Source organism: Schistocerca piceifrons, chromosome 9 (genome assembly GCF_021461385.2).
Source record: "Schistocerca piceifrons isolate TAMUIC-IGC-003096 chromosome 9, iqSchPice1.1, whole genome shotgun sequence".
NCBI lineage: Eukaryota > Metazoa > Arthropoda > Insecta > Orthoptera > Acrididae > Schistocerca > Schistocerca piceifrons.
In genome coordinates, this window is record NC_060146.1 from 227,733,767 (window position 1) to 227,756,503 (window position 22,737).

Below are 22,737 nucleotides of genomic sequence, written 5' to 3' on the forward strand. Positions count from 1 at the left end.
AGTTTACACAATGCATTTTTACATCTGCAAAAATCTTTAAAATTTTGTGCAATGTTTTACTTAATTTGATGCAGCACAGTAGCTATGGCATATAATGAAAAGAAATTCAGTCCTTTATTGAGTAAAGATGAAAGGCTGTTTCTTAAAAATACGTAAGTGTTTCGTAGCATCCGGCAAGTTCGCACAGACAGAACTGGGCATGTCGTTTTAACTTTTAACTTCCATATTTGCTCTTACTTTTTTCTTTGTTTCACTCTTTCTCCGTGTAGAATCAATTACTTTTGTTTACCTATCATAATATTTAGCCATTAGAAAATGCTGATCTGTCAATTAAAAACGAAATACGAAATAATGTATTTATACTGACTGTGCAATGGTGTCAAAAATGTATTTTTTGTTGCAACAGTTATATTTTTGTGGATGATAATCGTCATGCAAACATTTGAAACACGAGTTCTTGTGGTACTATGGACAAAATAATGCAGATAAAGATTTAAATGAAAGAAGGGGGTTGTAAGTAACACGAAATTCAAGTGAAATGGGGAATAAAAATAATGAATGCAAAAACATAGACAAAAATATACGATTTTACAACAGAAGAAATTAAACTGAAGTTTAATACAAATTAATAATTAAAAAGCACATGAAAAAATATTCCAAATGAAAGAAGAATGAAAGCAAGAAAAAATTAGAGCAAATCAAAAAGTTCGTATTATGATTAAAATGATGTGAATAATGATTGGAAAATGAAAATAACATTTCAACCAATAAATTGAATAAAAATAATGATCAAAATGATTTTGGTAAAGATTAGAAAATAAATAATTTTTTTAAGCACCTGAGGAAATTGGAACCCACAACCTTCCAAATGTGAGGAATACGCCATAACCGACCCCATACCCCTCAAGTCCATGTATTGGTACTATATTTAAGGTTATAGACAATCACGTGAAATTCTGAAGCGCTCTTTCAGTGATTACTAGTAAACGAAGGTCGACCATTGTGTGATGAGTGGAACCCTAACCTACGTCACCGTACAGGTGATTTGAAAAAAATCAAACTCACCACTCTCCTTGTCAAACACACGAACAAGTACAACAACAAAAATAATATTATTGATTACATAATATAAATGGATAGATAAAAAATCTACTCACCAAGCGACGGTAAGGGAACACGCGCACAAAAGGATTTAACTTACACGAGCTTTGTTTGGAGCCAGTGGCTCCTCCTCCTGGCAGAAGAGTTGAAGGGGAAGGAAGAGGGGTGAAGGGAAAGGACTGGAGAGGTTTAGGGAAAGGGGTACATTTCAGAAAAGTCACCCAGAACCCTGGGTCACGGGAGACTTGTCGGATTGGACGAGAAGGAAAGACTGATTGTCGGGGCTGCACTGGTCGAGATTTGAAAATCAGATAGCTTAAAGGTGGAAGACAGGGTAATATTCAAAACGAGAGATTACTACTAAAACATCATGTACGAGTTAATAAGAGTGGAAAGCTAAGTGCATTGCACGTAACGGAGGCAGGTCGGGGGATTGCGGAAAATAGGCAAGTCAGAAAATGAATGATGCAGAAAACTGAAAAAGAGAGAAGAAAGGAGTAGCTACTGTGAATAAATGCTGAGACGGAAGGAATTAACGTAAATTAAGGCCGTGTGGGAGGTGAGAACCGAGGATATGTTGTAGCGCTAGTTGCTACCTGTGGAGTTCTGAGAAACTGGTGTCTGGGGGAGAATCCAGATGGCGCGTGTGGTGAAACAGGTGCCGTGGTCACGATTGTCATGTTGTACAGCATATTGTGTGTTGCTCGTATACTCCCTCTGCCTGTGCCCATTCATCCTGTCTAATAACTGAGAGGTAGGCACACCGAAGTAAAAGGCCAAACAGTGTTTAGGCAACAGCCGGTACACGACATATGTCATTCTACAGGTGCCCTTTGATAGTATATGTTTTGCCAGTTACAGGGCTGGAATAGGTGGTGGTAGGAGGGTGCATAGAGCAAGTCTTGCAGTGGGGATGGTCACAGAAGTAGGAGCCATAGTATAGGGAGATGGGTGCAGAAGGAGCATAGGGTCTGACAAGGATACTGCGGAGATTGGGAGGGCGACGAAAAGCTTTTCTGGGTGTGGTAGACAAAATCTCAAACAAAATAGATTTCATTTCAGGACACGATTTTGGGGTGGCCTGACTGATACATTCGAGACCAGGATATTACTGGGTCACAAGTGGTGTGTTCCGAAGTTGTTTCTTAGAGGGATCAGCAGTACAAGGATTGGATGTGATTGCCCAGGAAATCTGTTTTTGAACTGGTCTGTTGTGACAAGTACGTCCAGTGAAGGCTGAAGTGAGAGTGACGGTGTATTGCTGTAAAGAGTCTGCATCCGAATGAATACATTTGCCTCGAATGCCGAGGCTGTATGGGAGGGAAAGTTTGACACGGAAAGGATGGCAACTGTTAAAATGCAAGCACTGTTGTTTGTTACTAGGTTTGATGTGGACAGAAATGTGTGGCTGGTGTTCAGTGAGGATGAGATCAACATCAAGTAAAGTGGCAGGGGATTCAGAATAGGACTGTGTGAAATTTAATTTGGAGAATGGCGTCAGTGGTGACAAGTACAAGGTGTGTGGTGGGAAGTGGGACGGGCACAGATTTCAGATGATCAAGGAAATGGTTGTATCTTTAATATAGGAGGGAATTCTTTGTACTACAGGTTGCAGGTGTTGATCAACTAAGTCAGATATACTTTCAGTGAGAGCTTTGAAAACAGCTGTTACAGGATGGTCAGGATTTGTGGATCTTAGGTGTAAGTCCATGTGGTGGGCCTATAGGTTTTAAGGAAGGACTGCAGGTCAGTTTGAATCACAGGGATGGGATACTGATGACAGATGCTGTAAGCAGAGGTTTCAGACAGCTGGCATATACCTTCATTGTCATACTCCTTTCGGGCAAGTACCACAGTGGTAGTTCCTTTGTCTGCTGGGAGGATAATGATGGAGTCATCAGCCTTTAGGGAATGCAGAGTGTGCAGTTCTGTTGAGGACAGGTTAGGGTCATGTTGTAAGGACCTGAGGAAAGATTGTGAAGCAATGCTTGATGTGAGGAATTCTTGGAAGGTTTGTAAGGGATGGTTCTGAGGTAGTGGTGGTGAGTCAAGCTGGAATCATGGTTGGGAGTGTTTTTAAGGCAGGGTTCAACGTCAGATCTGCTTTTGGGATTGGGTTGTAAAGTAACCTTTGACAAATTCATATAAGACAGTTACAAATGAATTTTAAGATGATGGAATTGTTCACAACCATCTGATTATTATCAAAATGCATTTCTCCTTCACTTCAGAGCCACTAGAAATTGTTTCAGACTTCTGTCTCTTACGGTGATAACACAGAAGAAAATGAGGGAAGAATTCAGTTTACTTCACTCCAATGACTTTTCCACACATGAGGAAAAACGCAATCTCACAAAGCTCTTAAAAGCATGCACATGATAAAATTACTCTTCTGTGGCTACTTTTGGGAAAAACAGTTACCTTTCTACCTTTCTGTATCTAACACACACACACACACACACACACACACACACACACACACACACACACACACACAGACGGGAGGAAGGAAGGATAGATGTCCATGACACTGCTGCCACACACTCATTTTCTTGTCACTATGACCAACAACACACCTTTAGCCACAATTAATTATCCTTTGAAGGCGTCGCCTACGGACCAATCTGCAGTATGGCTGCAGACACATGCACAACACCTTTCTATGCCCACATATTTGTGGGCCATATAGAGGAACCCTTCCTAGAAAAACTCCTCCCAAATCTCTCACCTAGTCAACATTAACCGACGATATCTTCACAGCCCCCACCTTACTCTAAAACCTCGACAGTTTCTCCCCCGTACACTTCACCCATTCCTCCTTGGCCCGACGAGTCACCTCACTCGATGTCGACCTTCGACTCGCAGATGTTGTTGCTCGGTGCTTCTGACCACACGAAACCTACAGATCACTGATGACGAGTTCATTTTGACAGCTGGCACCCGAGGCCTTCGAAGACTGAAACAGGTCTTTTGTGTCTCGATTATCGGGTCACCTACTGACCCCCACTTACACACTGACTGGCCACAAAGGAGTGCCCTCTCACGACTCGGTACAATCTTTGACCAAAGCCAGTGAATCACTTTCTCTGCCACAGTTTCGACTACCTCTCTCGGTGGCCTCAAATGAGAAAGATCCTCACCATTACCGTTCCCACCCCTACCACTACAGTATTCACCCAGCTGACCTAAGCAATATCCCTATTCCAACCCTGCTCCCGATCCCTCGCCCCATGCCTTATACCCCTGTGATAGTCTTAGATGTCGGACCTGTCCCGCACATCCTCCCACTACCATCTGCTCCAGTGCTACAGGCATCTCCTACCTCATCATCAGTAGGCTACCTGAGAAAGCAGCCACATCATCTACCAATGTACCTGCAGCCGCTGTGTGGAATTTTAATTGAGAACGACCGCAACGAGCTGTCTATGACAGGACGGCCATCTGGCAGTCGAGTGTGTCGCACAACACAGTGCAGCCGACTCCGATGACTGCTTCACAGCCTGCACCGATGGGACCCTTCCCACAGACACAAGCTTTTCTGGATGAAGACATTTTAAATGTCAAAATTTTAACAGTAAATCACCTAAGCATTTGTAACGAAGTTCCGGAATTTATTTCTCTCCAGGAAAGATGGCATCGTCAAATTATACACGGAACCAAGAGCTGGATGAAACCTGAAGTAGAAGGCTCCAAAATATTTAACAAGACACAAAGTGTATATTTAAAAAAAAGTTAATAGGTACTACAGAAAGGGGAGTGTTCATTGCAATCGACAAAACTAATGCGCCTATTTAGGTCAAAACTGAGTCCGCCTATGATGTTATCAGATGTGAGTGTAATCGGCCTCAGCAAACGCTAGTTAATCGTTGGATGTTGTTATCGGCCACTAAATTCTGCCGTAAAGGTAGTAGAATCTTTCGAAAAAAGTTGCTTATCCTACTCAGTAACGGTCCCATAATGATCAGTGATGCTCAAGCATCAATCAAATTACATTTCCTTAGGATTCTTCCTGTAAATCTGTCTGGCGTTTACTTTTCCTCCATTTTATGTAGTCATTACTCTTAAGTTCAACAAAAATAATCAATTACTGATAATATAATGTAAATGGAGAGATAAAAAATCTACTAACCAAACGACAACAGGGGAACGCACACACAAAAGGATTGAACTTTCAAAAGCTTTCGGAGCCAGTGGCTCCTTCTCCTGGTGGAAGAGTCGAAGGGGACGGGAGAGGGGTGAAGGGAAAGGACTGGAGAGGTTTAGGGAAAGGGGTTCAGTTTAGAAAAGTCACCCAGAACCCCGGGACAGGGGAGACTTACCGGATGGGATGAGAAGGAAAGGTTCAATCCTTTTGTGTGCGTGTTCCACTGCCACCTCTTGGTATGTAGATTTTTTAATCTGTCCATTTACATTATATTACTTTTAAGTTCGTTCCATTAGAAATTCCAAGATATTTTACGGTGGTTACTGTTTTTGGTAATGTTCCATCAATAGTGTTGTTTTATAGTAGTGGATTTCTTCTTCTATAGATGCACAATATTTTACATTTATTTATATTCATTGTTAACTGACACGATGGAAAGGATCCACTGTTGTTTACTAACAAAAGTAGAGACTGCTGCACTCTCAGTTCAAACACAAACACAGTACTGTTGACACACGAAAGTCGGTAGGAATTAACTGATATAAAGATCAATGTCTGAAGCCTACATCAACATCCACTGTCAAACCTCAGTGATAGATTTTACTGAGAACCAGAGAAAATTATGTCCATAAAATGAGTAACTGGGTCAAAGGCTTCTATCTCGTCATTTGTCAACTGGTCTGGTGTGGCAACAGAAGAAAGAAAAGCAGAAGCTTTAAATTCCACTTTAAAAAGTCATCTACACAGAAATATCATACAGATATACCGTCACGCAGATTGCTGTAAGGAAGACACAGAAGTAGGCATCCTTAGTGTCGAGAAGCTACTGACAGAGTCGAAAAATCACCAGGAATGCCAATTCGGTTTCACAGAGAGTACCTTTCGGCACCGGTACCTCACTCAGCTCGCACTATCGTGAATTTCTTGCCCAGTGCAAAGTCCCGAGCGACTGGAAAATGGTGCGAGCGACTCTCGTACGTGTGAAGGGTAAAAGAACGGTCCCACATTATGATAGGCCAGTACTCTTAACATCAGTTCACTGCAGAATTTCGGGCATACTCCAAGTTCGAATGTAATAAATTTCCACAAGACAGAAAAGCTTCTGCCCACAAATTGGCAGAGATTTATACAGCACCTTTCGTGTGAAACTCAGCTCCCCTTTCTCTTACACGATATCCTGCTAAACACGGACAGAGGATGACAGGAAGATTACAGTGTCCTACATTTACAGAGAGCATTCTACACAGTGCACCACTGCAGACAATTAACGAAGGTCAGAGCGTATGGAATAGGTTCCAGAGACGCGAGTGGGTAGAAGACTTCTCGAGAATACAACGCCGTACGTTGTCCCAGACGTCGAGTGTCGGGTGCCTCACCTCTGGAGCGTGCGGGCGGGTGCCGGCGACTTCTTGTGCTGCTGCACCTGGTGCTGGAGTACAAGGTCCGCCAGCTGCCCCTGCTGTGCCAGCATTGACAGGAACGTGCAGATGAACTCGTCGTAGTTGTGCGTCCGCCGGCAGTCGTCCACCTGCCACAGACAGACTGTGAAGTTGTAACAGAAGTACAAATGATTTTAAGAAGAAGAATTGAGGTGAACAGGAAAACGTAACCCGCATTTGTTCGCCTAGAGGTGGTTTTTGATAAATTCGACCGGAATGTACTGTTTGGAGAATCGAGTAAAACTGGTACGGACTGAACAGATAAAAGATTTGTTCTCTATACGTACAAAAGTCTGAGTACAGATACCACTCGCATTATGGAAAAGTAGTCTGACAGAACATGTATAATTCGAAATACTTAATGGTACCGGTTATATTTAGTTCCTGTTACTAACTACTGTATATACTCCCATCTGAAAATGGTGTTTAACAGAACTGTGACTAGTCGAAAAAGAAAGACAGAAGATTGTGGACAGTACAAATGAGTTTTTCGCGAAAAACAGAAGACTGGGGGGAAAAATGTAGAAATAAGGAGACACTTACAAATACAATGTAAAAGAGGTTGCGTATGAGAGTACAGAACAACATAAAATTAAAAATACAAAGGCACAACCAGAAATACACACACACATTCCAAGGTAGAGGAAACCAATGGAGTGACTGTCGAAAATGGAAAAGATTGACTCTGTCGATAAGAAGTAAAATTTGTCACAGATTGCACTGTCTAGTGTGTGTCAAGGTGTACAACAATTTTTCAAATTGCAACACAGGAAATGGTCATTCCTATGTTGTGGTCATCAGTGTCCCACAGACGAGCAACGCTGTAGTGATTCGAGAATTTCCGCATAAAGTCTGGAACCACTCTTCTTTCTACTGTCACGAACACACAATATTTTAAAAATAAGTGTGAGAGAACGTACATACTGCGCGACACGTGTTTGTGTGTGCAGGCTGGAAAGGAGTCACGAGCACAAGGTAGACGCGACGGTCGAACGGCATCGACAAGTGTTTGTCGCTCGTGCCACGGAAGCTGTATTGGAAGAACAAGGTGTGTTTATGTATCTTATGGTGTTTTGTATCATTGACTGTTGTAATAAGAAAAAAGAAGGACAGTTGAAACACTGTTAATTAAACTTCACGTATTGGACTCGCTAGAGCCAAGACAGGTTCATATATTATGTGGTTGTAGAATCAAATATACTGGAGATGTTTTTAATCGAGTCTAACGCAAGACGAATCAGTTGACTTGCAATTATTCTAATACTTACGTTAGAAGTAATGAATTTGTGGACATTAAACTATATCAAGACTGAACTAAAAGTATTCTGCGAGTATCACTTATTTCAGGAAGGGGGAGAGAGAAGGAGGGAGAGAGGGAGAGAGAGAGAGAGAGAGAGAGAGAGAGAGAGAGAGAGAGAGAGAAAGTCTGATAAATTCCGTTAACCAGCAGTATTCTTTGGAGAAGAAGGTTTTGGAGATCGACGAAGCCAGCTATCCAGAGAAGATCAGCTGTGCGGCAAGTAAGTCAACTGATGTGAGAGAGGTGTGAATTTTGCATGCAATCCAGTATCACACCACACTCCAGGTCGTCTAAAGCATTAGAATGGTGCCCCTGTCACATGCCGTTGATCTACACAGGTTACCCAAAACTTCAAAACTTTGTCTGCCCAGTAATGTCGGAATTCAGCTTCTAGCTTTAGTAATTCCTAAAATATAAAAAGATTGACAACTGTCCCTTCTATTTACAAGATATAACCTTTTTGCAGAAGAATTCCTTCGGCAAGCGTACATACAAAATAACTAAAATGTAAAATGACATGTGCATCTTAAAAATAACACACAGAATACCTTGTACTTGTTGCGTTTATCATTTTCCTCTTGAAGACTTAGCTCACACACTCCAATTTCATTTTCCAAGTTCTTAAGTAATGCGAGAAGATCCTTCGGTGCAAATTTATGTGGTTCAAAGAGCTCCGGATATTTGCTGCACATCTTCAAATCCACCTGCAATGAATACAAATCATATGTAAACTCTTGCTGACACACAGATTGGGTGATTACTAAAATGTATACAACAGAAGGCATTAAAATGGGCAGAGTAACTTAACATTAGTGACTCAAATATTCTCTCGAGATGTCATCAGAATCTTCTCTTCCCATTCCAATGTATTACGTCATTTCCCAGCCGTCTAATAGTCTCTAACACTTCTCCAGACTCGTCAACACATTAAAGCCTCCAGCGGTGCACAACAGATGTGATATCGCATTTCATCTAACCACCTCGTTCGATTGCTTAGCTAAGTGGTAACGTGCTTGCCTCCCATGCAGCAGGCCCGGGTTCGATTCCTGGCCAGGTGTCATGTTATTCCTAGTCATAATTTTCATCGTCATCACCGGCACATGGCGTCGACTGAAATAAAACTTGAGCTTCTCCCTCACTGTTGCCTTTGTGCAAATGGTACAATGTCACCAGCAAGAGCGAAAGTGTTCCGAATGTGTCCCATTAACATGTATTACTTCTCCAGTTCCCCAGGTCTTCCTGTGTGTGTGCTGTGAATAATTTTGGTGATTATGAATTTCTTCACCTGAGTTTATCGCTACGCTGGGAAGTTGTAGCACTGATGTACATACTATTCTTTGTGCTAACACAAGCAGCTGGCCGACGCCTCGTTTGTCGAGAGCTGGTGGCACACATTTTGCCAAAACTGAGTCAAAACCTCTCTCGAGAACAGACGAATCTTACACAGAGTGGCCACTCGTAATCACTCCTCACAACCTGGAACTTGCCCACTGTGCTACCCCACTACTAAAGCCAGTCCGTTCCTTTGGCAGAGTAAAATCAAATGTTTGTCCTACATGGTCAGTGACAACTTCAATGAACTTACCCTACTTTGGAGAGAAGAGGCTCACACTATTGTCGTTTTAAGTCTTCTCTGTTTCCTTTTTGCTGTAACCATTTTGGACTACACGAGCCACTGCTGCCATAATAGCACCAATCACATCGGAAAGCTGGCACGACGTTTTGGCTCCTTTCTCACTTTAACACGCAATTCTTTGAGGTTATAATCTAGGCAAGAATTTTCCAATACAGATTTTACTTGTACTGCAGATGACGTTTAGCACTAATTACAGACATGAAGCTGAAATAGCCAGACAATCAGAGAACACGCATAAGATAATGTTCAATTAATAATAATAATAATAATAATAATAATAAGTTTTTAATTGTTCTGGTGATTTCAGACCACAGACTCTGAGGCATAAACCTGTTATATTTCTCATCCTCAGGATGCTACAAACTCCTTATTTCTTGTCCTAAACTCACAAGTTTCTCACGATCTTTGTTTCACATGTCGGAATGTCGCCCGTTCGACCAATGAAAACGAACTGTTCTGAACACTGCCAACCATCATCCGACGTCCGTACGCTCAGGTGTCAAGATCAGTTGCATCGAGACCACACACATATTGCAATCCTGCTTTGAAAAGATCGGCCGTCTTTGGACAGTGTCGGTCATCGGCAGAACCACTGATGTCTTGCCCAGAATAGCGTTGGACGATAGACTTTTCTTTAAGTACATAACCTCCATCAGGTATGTTCTTTCCTCTACACTAACTGAGCCATTTTGGTAGCTATTCTTCAAAATGTAGGATCTCACCTAGCTGGGTCTCGCTTCTTCCCTGCATACAATACACTGGCACCAGTCCGAATGTTGCGAATGTTGTCAGCTTGGACGATGGTATCCCAAAAGTTTTGTGACAGTCAAACACTCGTTTATCTTTGATGTCATTTTGTACTGTAGTACATTACACACAGCTGAGTAAGCAAATGAGTGATGTTAACAGTAGAACATTGAAACATTCTACATCTACATGTAAACTCTGCAAATCAAATTTAAGTTCATCAAACCACCTTCACAATAATTCTCTAATATTTCAACTTCGAACAGCACATGGAAAAAAAGAAGACCTATACCTTCCAGTGCGAGCTCCGATTTCCCTCATTTTATTACGACGGTCACATCTTCCTATGTAGGTCGGCATCAGCAAAATATATTCGCATTCAGAGGAGAAAGTTGGTGATTGAAATTACTTGAGATGATTCCACTGCAACGAAAAACGACTTTATTTTAATAACTTCCATCCCAAATCCTGTATGATTTCAGTGACACTCTTTCCCCTGTTTCTCAAGTACAATGTGTCAGATAGCAGAGGACATCAAATTACAGCATCATTTTGGGTGGCAGCTTTATCAAACAAACCAAAACAATACAGATTTCTCGTATTTGTCAAAGATTTTCTAATGCGTCAGACACTCGGTTTCATTTATCAAGATACAAATTGGCAAAAGTCAAATTTGTGTGTCCTTTCAATACAAAATGAAACAGTACACAGTGCGATTGCAAACCTTTTTCTCGTGCTCCACAGCAGTAGCGGCAATTGCAGAAGCGCTCCCTACTGACGCGCCGTCAGCCGGCCCAGACTGCACCTCTCCGCACCCAGCCGGGAAGTGGCCAGGGGAGGGCGAAGCTGCAGGCGTCGACGACGCAGACGAGGGCGAGGTGGTCGAGGAAGCGGGAGTTTCAGGGCAGAGCTTCTTGCCGGGCGGCACCGCAGCATCACCACCGCCCGAAGGTCGCTTTGTACCGGGACCTACCAGCGAGACGCGGCTACCTGTGACCGGGAGCAGAGTGTGCTGTCAACATGCACAATGCACATCCAGTTGTCAAAATTCGTGGGAGGGCACTCTTTTCCACTCATCCACATATTGATCCTTCTCATTAAGTTGCCGAGGATACGGGAAGGGAAAGAGGTGTGTGTGTGTGTGTGTGTGTGTGTGTGTGTGAGAGAGAGAGAGAGAGAGAGAGAGAGAGAGAGAGAGAGAGAGAGAGAGAGAGAGAGAGAGAGAGAGGGGGGGGGGGGGGGGGGAGAGAGAGGTGGGGGGGTGGGGGTGGAGAGGAGGTGTAGCTGATGAATATTGAATGTACTGACAGTGACAATAAAATGAGCTTATTTCTCATAAAGAAAATTAACTTTTGCTGACAGTCACTTTATGGATGTGTTTAGGGTTCCATATCTCAGTTGGTAAAAGTGGAACCCTTATAGGTTCACTTGTCTGTCCAACTGAAAGAAAACTTTTTCTCCGGAACATGTAGATGTATTATAGTGAAATTTATGTTACATACAAATATCTATGGTTCCTTCGCAAAGTAAAACATTTGAGCTTCCAAGTCAATACAATCAAAAGATACAACCTTTTATGTCACATATTTTGAACCCGCAAACTCACTCATTAAAACCTTTAGGGTCTTCCCATTGACCTAGAATCATGAAATTTGGCAAGAAGCAACATTTTACAGTACAAGAACAGGGAAAGAATGCATAAAATGTTAAATTGTAATTATAACATGGAAAATATCATTCTGCCATTAGGACTTCATCACCTTTCAAAAGCGTAATTAAAAAAAAAAAAAAAATAATAATAAAAAAAAAAAACAATCAGCCATAACATTGTGACCCCTACCTAATAGCCAGTATGTTCGCCTTTGGCACCGATAACAGCAGTGACGCATTGTGGTTGGAATAAATGAGGGCTTGGTAGGTTGCTGGAGGGAGCTTGCACCTCATCTGCACACAAAAGTCACCTAATTCACATAAACTTCTAGGGAGACCGGAGAGGGAGGGCAATGAGCTCTGATGCCACATTCAATCACATCCTCGATGTGTCAGATGAGATTCAGATCTGGCACGGGTGTGGGGCCAGCACATCAATTGGAACTCGCCACTGTGTTCCTCGAACCACTCCGTCACATTCCTGGCCTCGTGACACGGTGCATTATCTTGTTGAAAAATGCCACTGCTGTCGGGAAACGTGATTGTCACGAAGGGGTGTACCCGTTCTGTAACCAGTGTACGATACTCGAGTGTCACAGTGCCTTGCACGAGCTCCACTGGACCCACAGGTGCCCGAGTAAGTGTTTCCCAGAATGCGATGGAGCTACCACCAACTTGTCTCTGTCCTGCAGTACAGGTGCCGAGGAGATGTTCCCCTGGAAGCAGATAGATTTACACCTCCCGTCGGCACGAAGAAGAACATATCGGGATTCGTCAGACCGCATAATGCTCTGCCACAGTGCCAATGTCCAGTGCCTATTGTCACGTGCCTGTTTCAGTCACAGTTGCCAATGTCGTGGTGTTAACATTAGCACATACATTGGCTTTGGAGTCCCATCATTATCATTAGGAGTGTTCAGTGAAGTGTGTGTTCAGACACACTTGTACTCTGCCCCGCATTAAACTCTGATGTTAGTTTTGCCACAGTTCACTGCTTGTCCTATTTTACCAGTCTGCCAGCCTACGATGTATGACATTTGTAAATGAGGGATGACATCTGAACATGCTTTCACCTCCATTTTGCTACGTGTCGAAGACACTCACACAGCACTCCTCGAACACCCGACAAGTTGTGCAGTTTCTAAAATGCTCGTGCCGAGTCACCGGGCCATCACAATCTGGCCTCGCTCAAACGCACACAGATGGCGCGCCTTCTACATTCTACACACTAACAGCACTCTCAGCGATACTACGTGCACCGTGCAAGTGCCCGATTAGCAATCATTCGTCGCCAGATGACGCTGCTGTTGCCCGGACACATTTGTATCAATAGTAGATTGGTGGTCACAATGTTCTGGCTGATCAGTGTATTACTTCGTGCAATCATAAACTGTAGGTTGTAATCATGTTTTAGTAAGTAAATTAAAAAAAAAAATTATTAAAACTTCTCTCTCTACACGTATAAACTGAAGTCTCCTGTTCGCTTCTTTTTGTGGCTCTGGGCTAGCCTCAGGAACTACTGTAGATATTTTGATACGGTCCCTGAATCCTCGGGATGCTTAAGGGGGGGTAGGAGCAGGGGACCATTCATTAACTGACTCATTTTCTTTATGAGAAATAACTTTATATTTATAGAGCCACACACATAAAGTGCAGTCAGTGATAGCACCTATAGAAAGACTATCCACTCTCCAAAACACCTGGCCGAATAGTCTCGACAGTGAGAGGGAGAGAAAAACAGTACCGTCCAGCTAATGAAACAGGTGACACAGCAAAGTGTGAGCGGCATACTCAATTTGTGGTGGTTCCTCAGTTACTTTTAGAATGAAAGGGGGTCAGATTTGGTACCTTTCCATTTCAGAGCGAGTAATCTTTTAACCACTCATTCACTTCTCAGAAACGTCACATATTTTTCACGAACAGTGCTTACACTCAATTTTTCTAAACAGACACAGAAGCGAAAGCCACATGCGATACAGCAACTGCCGGCTACCTGTCGTACCTGTGGGAGAGTCCATCTTCTCTTCGGATGATCCGGAGCTGGGCCCGCCCACACGTATGACGACGAACTTCTTGAAGTCCTTTGCAGATGTCGGGCTGTTCTGCCCGGAGTTCCAGCTCCACCCTGAAATGTAAATCTGAAACTCTGAACTCACTCTCAGCACGAGCAAAAGGAGAAGAGTAGTGAAGGTGGCGTCAAAAAGAAGCGAGCGGCTAGAGGAGTGGCAGCACATCACAGATTCCTTATCGTGTGTTTGTGCCGCTTCGGCAAAACACGCATAAGTCGAAGACAGAGATACTTCGAAACCTCGCATGTCAAAGATGACTTAAGGTAACTAAAGTGTAGAATGATACAGTGTAGACGAAACACGAAAACTCTAATACTTTTTGGTGCAGTGAAACGTACAGAAGGTGCCAACTGCTACCTGCAAGACATATATTACTGTGACGATATCAAAGGCCACATGCTGACAGACTGACAACCCAACCGGTGAACTGCACTGCCAACTGACAGACGGCAGCACTGGCGGCCGAGTCAGCACACCCAGGGATACACACAGCTACGATTGGTTAGCACTGGCCGGGCTATTCCCTACTTCTGTGGAAATTGTTCGGAACCGATCGCACGTGGGGTATCGCTCCACGAGGCAACTATTCGAGCTCACGCTCCGGCTCCAGAAGTCAGATCCCACACGGCAAGCAGCTCCGGGAAGACTCTGGCGGGACATCACTCGCTACTATGCGGGCAACTCTCCTCTCTGCACGTCACTGGGAGATCCGACTCTGCCGACGTAACGGTGCCGTGCTGGGAGGCCTCAGTATACTCCGATTTACTATTTCTTTGCCATTTTGACCGAGTCCAAATTAGCAGTAGTAGTATTTACAAAGAAATTAGACAATTTTTCCGATTTTTTCGTCGGGACACCGTCAGCAAAGTACGATCCCGAGAAAATCCGATGCTGTAATTTCGTTACAATTTTTCTATTTTAATGCCTGCATAAGACTCCAGACTTTAACTTTGATTCCTACCTCAGAACTTAAATTTGTTCCAGTATTTGGGAAACTTTATGTTAGTCTCCAGACTTAAATTTGGACCAGCTTAAGAACTTTTAACTTAGTGGAACTCTGAAGTCGTTCTCGTTGTCGAGCACTTACTTCGAGAAAACCAGAGTTTGTTTCTTCGAAAGTTATCGATTGTGTTACAATAGAACCAATGACGTTGCCTGTGTGACGTGTACTTTGTTTACGATATAGCTTTTTAATGGTGCATCTGACGTATTTTCGTGTGATATTCCCTCCGAGACAGAAAATACCACTTTTTGTTTGAGTTCAGAAGCACAGGAGTGGCATCTCAGTCTGCTACGAGAATTTGGAACTCGGAGCTTCCGCCAGTGCGGCAGGGACAGGTAAGCAAGGTCGCACCTCAAATGCCGCGATCACCTCTACCTCGTCACGAGGGGAGACGTCGGCACTGCAGTTACAAGTCGAGGGGAGTGGAGATCGATGGACCGCACTCGGCATCCCCCGTATTACGCGACGCTCGTACGGTGCCCCGTCCGGAGGCAGTCCTCGAGTAGATTTTTGAGAGATGGGAAGCGACTGCAGGTCCGTGTGAAGAACAATTTAAGCCCCATTCAAATGAGACTTCTGCACGGAGAGGTCACTCCTCCTCCTAGAGCTGGGTGGCATACGTACTGTCGGCACCCCCTCTTTTGGCCGCCGGTGAAAGTGCATCCGCTCACCCGGCACACACGTGCACTGTCCTGGGACCGACCAGCATTTCGGTGTGGTCCGGGCACAGTGAGGTGGAACGGAACAGTCGTTACACGGACTCGCGTAGGGGGTGGTGCACTCGGACCTGCGATACGGTGAAATCGTGCCGTTCTGTGTTCGCCTGCACTACTCTTCACAAACGTAACTGAAGACCGTGTAAAATGAGATGTCTGTAATACAGGGTGTTTCAAATCTCGATGGCAAAACTTAGGGAACAGATTCCTCATATAACGAGCAGAAAAAAACGTCTAGTAAACATAGGTTCTAAAATGCTCATCTTAAGAGCAATATGCACTATTTTATTTTCAACATTGTGAAACAAATCTCTCTTACTGCAAGCTCTTTGCTTTCCGTGTATTGGGAGGAGGTAGTGTGGATCAAACCGAGGAGAAAATTTCCTTGTAAACGTGTACTCTAAAATGCATACCTTAAGAGCTGTGAGCACTTGTTGATCTTTGCTATTGTGAAACACATCTCTTTTATTGCACAAATGACCACAGGTGTGAAGGTATGCATTTTAGAGCTCACATTTACTAGTTTTCTGCTTCTCCTTATAAGAGAAATACATTCCCAAAGTTCTCCCGTCGAGAAGTGAAACATCGTGAATAAAGTACTTTTCAGCAGTGACAGATTTCAAAGGCTTTGACATTCGGCCCAAAATCTGCACCGGGAGTGAAGGTTTCACACCTCGACGGTTAACAGTGGAAGGACGAGTAGTTTCGAGGTGACAGGAGTAACCTTCAGCACGTACGTGGTGACAAGTGGGTACAAAAATTATGAAAAACATTCATTAAGATCCCTGTATCACATTATCTCAGTTTCAGACACCTTTATGCAAAATTTCAAGGACTGTTTTGCAGAAGACGGTGACTAAAAATTTAGGTTAACACATGCACCACAATTGTGGGCCTCCAAAACTACTCTTCGAGAACGGCAAAACTTGACAGGCTAACGGTGGGCCTACGGTGGGGCTCGGCTTGTAGGGACCGGACAGTAATCAGAAGTGCCGAGTTGTCCGCCTCGCTCCACACACGAAAAAGAGCTGACCAAATTTCAGTCAGCCAGACAAGTTGAAGAAAGATTCCATTTTTTCAAGGCACTGAATGAATCTCATTTGTGATTTTGTAGAACACAGAAAGACAATCAATCCAGGAGGCTGTGCTCTGACATTAAAAACCTGAGAAGAGGCATTCAAAACGAGAATGAGCGACACTGTCTGCTACTGGCAGTATTGATGGAGCTCGACTACGTCCGGCCAGAAGACAGGAGAAATGCTGGGGCATTTCCGGACACCTGCCAGGCTGCCCACACTTACATTCACAGTGACTGCTACCTCTCGTGGCACACACCACCGCCTGTGGCTCCGACTCGGAGCTGCTGTCGAGGTTGCCCACAATCTGGGGTAGCAGAACTTTACGTGGAGGGAATTTGTCGACTTATAAAATGTACAATTGGTGCTTAAAATCTAACCTTTAATATGAGGTTAGTTTTCAAGATTTTTCTAATTAATTTCATCTAGCTATTCTAATCTTTTATTTAGATACTAACGGAACCCTGTATGCCACTTCCACAAACGATCCTGCAGGTGGCTGCAGAGAAGGGAAAATACAAGTCAAACACTGTCCCGATCCCATTGCTCAGTCGTGTGTCGGTCATCGAGGTAACGACACGTGACACAGAACTGTTGAAACTAACATTCTATTTCTACCAGTAGCACAATCACAGGTAATGACAAATTTAGTTACCATAAAAGTGATATGTATGTGATCTTAATGGACCATCATTTAATATGCTTCCATAAGCTTTTTTTAATGTGGAGCCAGAGCACGTTCATGCACCATGTACCCTAAAATGGCCAGTACTGTGCCTGGTGCAAAGACTACAGATATTAATAAATGAACTCCAAAATGCCATGCACAACTTGTACCTTATTTTCTTGTTTAACTGTTATCACTGTGAATTGCTTTTTTATTTCACTGACAAATGTTTGTCAGATAAGGAATTCTGTTCACGTAGTACAATTTAAAACGCACGCGCGCACACACACACACACACACACACACACACACACACACACACACACACCAAGTTGACAATAACTAAATTAGTGGAGCAAAATTTGATGCTGTCTGTGATTGCTCACATTAATATTTTGGAAGTAATAGCTTATAAACGTAACAGAAAAATGGGAGTGAATATGTTTCCGAGGACACTGATATTTACAGCGGCAGTTGTTGCCGAGAAACGGGCCCACCTCACATCTGCTCCTTCACTGTATTTGTCCAAGTTTTGCGGTAGACAAATCACTGGGCGAAACTGCAGCTGCAACTGCCTCTGCCCGACATAATCCCGGGCACAGTTTTCAATGTGCAGTAGTAGACTGATGCTACAGTAGCAGACAGTGGTGACTGTGATGAGCAGCTGAGAGATTAGTGTACGGGTGAATGAGGTCAAACTGAACCACCAATGAAGTGTGTTTTTGAAACTGTGTCAATTAAAGGATTAGGAAGATAAGGCAAACTTAACTATTTATCTGTTAAATGTTAGAGCTAAAGTAACAATAAGCACCGTCAGAAATGACCACGATGAAATAAAAAAATATAAGAAGAGAAAAATTGACAGTAGATTTAACTGAGGATTTATGCCTGCTGATATCAAATCAAAATAAAAGAGTCAAATTTCAGAAAGCACAGTTTAAATAAATAATTAAGTAATTGACATCAGAAGAACAGAGAACTCGTCACCTGCTCCCGTAGCTTCCAATGGACGTAATTCAGATGGATTTTCCAAATTAATTCTTAATGTAAACAGACCTCACAAACAACTGGAACATCATATATTGTAGAGTCGAGAGCCGAAAAGACCCAGTTGATATCAGTTTAGAAACACAGCGAACTGAAGTCACAGTAATGCGGAGGAAATGCCTTACAATGTAAATGCCTGTAGGAAATTAGGGAAGGAGGTTTCCTGGAAGTAGCAGCTGAATTAAGAGAAAACAGGAATTTTAAACTCTAAGGAGACAGGTGAGCTGTAACAGTCATTAAATCATTGAACTGAAAGAAATATTTCAACAATATGTGGCTGGGAAAATGGAAATATTACATTCGGTACTCGCAGATTTTGTGCACAGGAGAGTAGGTTACAAGGAATTACAAGGCAGGTGGCAGAGACTGCTAGTCACACCGATGTTAAAGGCACTGAAAGGACTACTAGTGAAGATAGTGAGGATAGAGAATATAGCACCCACCCTGTGGATCTGAGGAAGAAGCTTGAGGAATGTGGGTATCTAATTGAATTAAAAGGACGTACAATGCCACTACTCAGAATTACAACAGGAAAATGCTGGGAGGAGTTTCTTCTATAAATTAAAAGTCATCTATCAAATAATCACAAACATTGGAGTTGTGACATTTTTTACACCCTCATCATCTGTAAGTGAGCAAGTTTTTATAAGGGTAGTTTTGTTATAGTTCTAATAATAATTAAATGGAATCCGAGTAGTCCTAAAAGATTTAAATTGTATGTAGATGACGTCCTGTACAAGTTCAAATATTTGTTTCGTATTTCATTACTTGTCAGCATACATCATTAAGGTGCCACACGGAGCCGTTAACATCGAGGAGAACCTGGAAGTACTCTGTTCTGTGAAAAACTGCAGAAGTGACAACAAATATTGTAAACTACAACTGTATAAAAACTATCAGTTTTCAATGTGGGCTCAGTAACTGCCCAGACTATGTACCCTGCATTCACATAATAATCCTCCTATATTATTTAAAACTGACAGAAAAATTTTGAAGAAAGTAAGAACAGAAGACAATTATTTAATTAGAATTAATGGAGAATGATACACAAAATTGGTGACGCCTTTCACTACAGTGTGCAATTTATAAGGAACGCGTAACGAGTACCTGAAGATGAGACAATACTGTATTGAAATTGACTGTTCGTTCACAAGACTAAAGGTAAAAATAAAATAGAAAATACACCTGTAAAGAAATTGACTTTCACTGGAATAAATAAAATAGCAGCTGGAAGTTCTATGGATGTTCGGTATGTAGCTGATTCTAGAAACTACTCCAGTATTCTCACGGATATTCAGAGACAGTTTTTCACTGGCACAGAATGATAAAGGAGTATCAAATTTGTAAAAGGATATCTAAAGGGTTGTGCTGGGAAATGGAGAGTTTTTAATGTGAAGGAATTCAGGAACTGGAAAGATATTGTGAAGCAGTTTAAAGAGAAATAATGGTCAAATGGAAAATGGCAGAAACTGACCTTAGAGTTACTAGACCCGAGACTATACAGCCTTAAATGAGGTGGGTCCAAAAGTGTATTTTGAATGGCATCTAAGAATAACCCAGTTCTTAGACTGTAACAACCCAATGGTAATTTTCTCTTTTTCAAATTCAAACTATCAATACCGGTCTCCCTGTTAACGAATCGCTCGATCCCATCTTCTGTCAATATTTACGTAATTTTGCAGAGGTGTTGCCTTTTAATGTATTAATTCATTATTCTTATTCCTTTATCCTATTGGATGGTTATGAAAATTTTCAGTACATTTTTTTTAAACAAAAGTATGTCCATTCTGAAAAACTAGTCATCCAGGTATTTTCGTGTACAACTTAAAACAAAATCAGACAAAAATAATTATTACTGTCAATACAAGTTATATTTTGATTTTGCAACAGTGCAAGAAACTATTTTTGTAATGTATGAAATTAATGTCTCAGAATTGATCAGTGTAACTTCTTTGAGGCATCATCTCTGACACAAGAAGTCTTTGGTAGTAAGTTATCATAATGTGGCGGCAGACAGTCTGCCTTAAGATACAGTTGGGGTACACCGAGTTAAATTTCATCTCCGTTTTGTGGAATAATGTGCATTAAAAATATGACTCTAAATATGAAGACATGTGCGGTGGAAAATTTGAGAACTATTACATTTTGATACACGAAAAATGGCAAAATAAATCAGGAACAGTAAAAGAAAATCAGTGTTTCAGTCATTTAAACATTACAACCCAGACTGACAATTTAAACAGTTTCTATGACTTAATTTCACCCCTCAACACTTAAACTGTAAAACAAGAAGATAAATACAGATCAATAACTACCTTTTCATTATATTATTTTTGTCTTGCAAGAATATGACGATTTGATAAAATGTGAGACAGATATTTATACATTTACTGTGAGTGAGCCAGTGTGGAGGGTAGTTTATAAGATGAGCCAGTCAGTGGGAGCTGACTAGTAGATATTACTTGGTAAAATGGTCATCTGTGTACAAGACAAACTGTGGGGAAGGAGTTGTCAAGAGTCAGTTCACGTTTAAAGTGCTTGCAGTAACAGGATACTCTTAATAAAGCTTTTGCAGAAGAAAAGTGGAGAAAGAATGGTCGGGGTTCACAAGGGAGACAAAACCCCACAAGAAACTGGCAAACGTCACTACTGTGCAGTAAAGAAACACAATTGATAGGCCGTATAAATATGAAGCAAAAAGAGTAACTGGGAGCAGGTCTGACAAAGGGGAAAGATGTACAAACACAACTGTCCACTTTTAGGATGCAGAAAATGTTTCAAGTACCGAGGAAGGGGTTGCCCTGAAGGACTGCATACAGTGAAACCTCCTTATAACATTCCTCCATATAATGTTTTCCTCTATGTTATGTCCATAGATTTAAGTGTCAGGAAGTCGTTTCTGAAAGTATTTGTATGGAGTGTAGCCATGTATGGAAGTGAAACATGGACGATAACTAGTTTGGACAAGAAGAGAATAGAAGCTTTCGAAATGTGTGCTACAGAAGAATGCTGAAGGTAAGGTGGGTAGATCACGTAACTAATGAGGAGGTATTGAATAGGATTGGGGAGAAGAGAAGTTTGTGGCACAACTTGACTAGAAGAAGGGATCGGTTGGTAGGACATGTTTTGAGGCATCAAGGGATCACAAATTTAGCATTGGAGGGCAGCGTGGAGGGTAAAAATCGTAGAGGGAGACCAAGAGATGAATACACTAAGCAGATTCAGAAGGATGTAAGTTGCAGTAGTTATTCAGAGATGAAGAGGCTTGCACAAGAATAGAGTAGCACGGAGAACTGCACCAAACCAGTCTCTGGACTGAAGACCACAACAACAACAATGTCCATATTTTCCGGTCCCAACCAAAACCCCTTATGCACAATTCTAAAGTTTCCTCTTTAGCGTGTTTCCTCTACATGACCATTTCCTCCCTGCAACGCTCATATTTTTGGAACCCTAACCAATTATTTCCCTCTTCATAGCATTTAAGCCTCTGGCTTAGATGCTTCATTTTCTGTTCTACTGATTTGCACAGACTCAGTGCTCAGTGTGAGACACAGGTCAGAGTCAGTGCCCAAGTTACGTGAGATGTGATGCACATTGTGCTTTTTGTTTGTTTCATTGGTGTTCCTAGCATTTTTTTTAAGCAAATGGTGAACATTTGTACAGTGTGTGCCCTTATTCCTGGTGCAAATCTGTACTAGATGGATAGTGCTTAAAATGGAAGGGGAAATAGGGATTTTTTTGTAAAGTCATTCATTTGAAATAAAAATTTCTGACAACGAGAGCTCAAGGCTCCTATTACTTTTAGAAAATGTTGTTCTCTTACATAGGTATCACAGAATTACGTTACTACTGTTCCCACAGGGTGAGGAGCCCTCCACGGGGAACGAACAAGAAATGCCTGGACCCTGTCGTGCTGGCACTGTAAAATGCACTTCATGCTTCTAGAAAGCAGAAGTCCGGCACAAAAACAAAAATCGCTTCAATGCTGTTCGTAAATGAAACTGAAATCCTTATAAGTACTGACATATTTAATAAAGATTCTAACTGCAGCAATTATGTGCACTTATCACAATGAAAGGAAACGGTACTAAATATAGTGAAGTACACAAAAAGGAACACAGGAAACAACAACGGCTACC

The 22,737-nt window shown here is 42.1% G+C and overlaps 1 protein-coding gene across 4 annotated transcripts in view; it reads right to left on the minus strand.

Moving 5' to 3' along the window:
* LOC124716923 (ubiquitin carboxyl-terminal hydrolase calypso) overlaps positions 1-22,737 on the minus strand; it is a 186,368-nt gene that overhangs the window by 16,267 nt on the left and 147,364 nt on the right. For 2 of the 4 annotated variants that reach the window (XM_047243497.1, XM_047243496.1), the window contains 4 exons: positions 14,020-14,142; positions 11,092-11,357; positions 8,533-8,688; positions 6,622-6,787 (listed from right to left, as the gene is read on the minus strand). In XM_047243497.1, the coding sequence (XP_047099453.1) occupies positions 6,622-6,787; positions 8,533-8,688; positions 11,092-11,357; positions 14,020-14,142 (711 nt within the window). The remainder of the gene's footprint in view (positions 1-6,621; positions 6,788-8,532; positions 8,689-11,091; positions 11,358-14,019; positions 14,143-22,737) is intronic. The other 2 variants (XM_047243499.1, XM_047243498.1) reach the window with 1 other exon arrangement.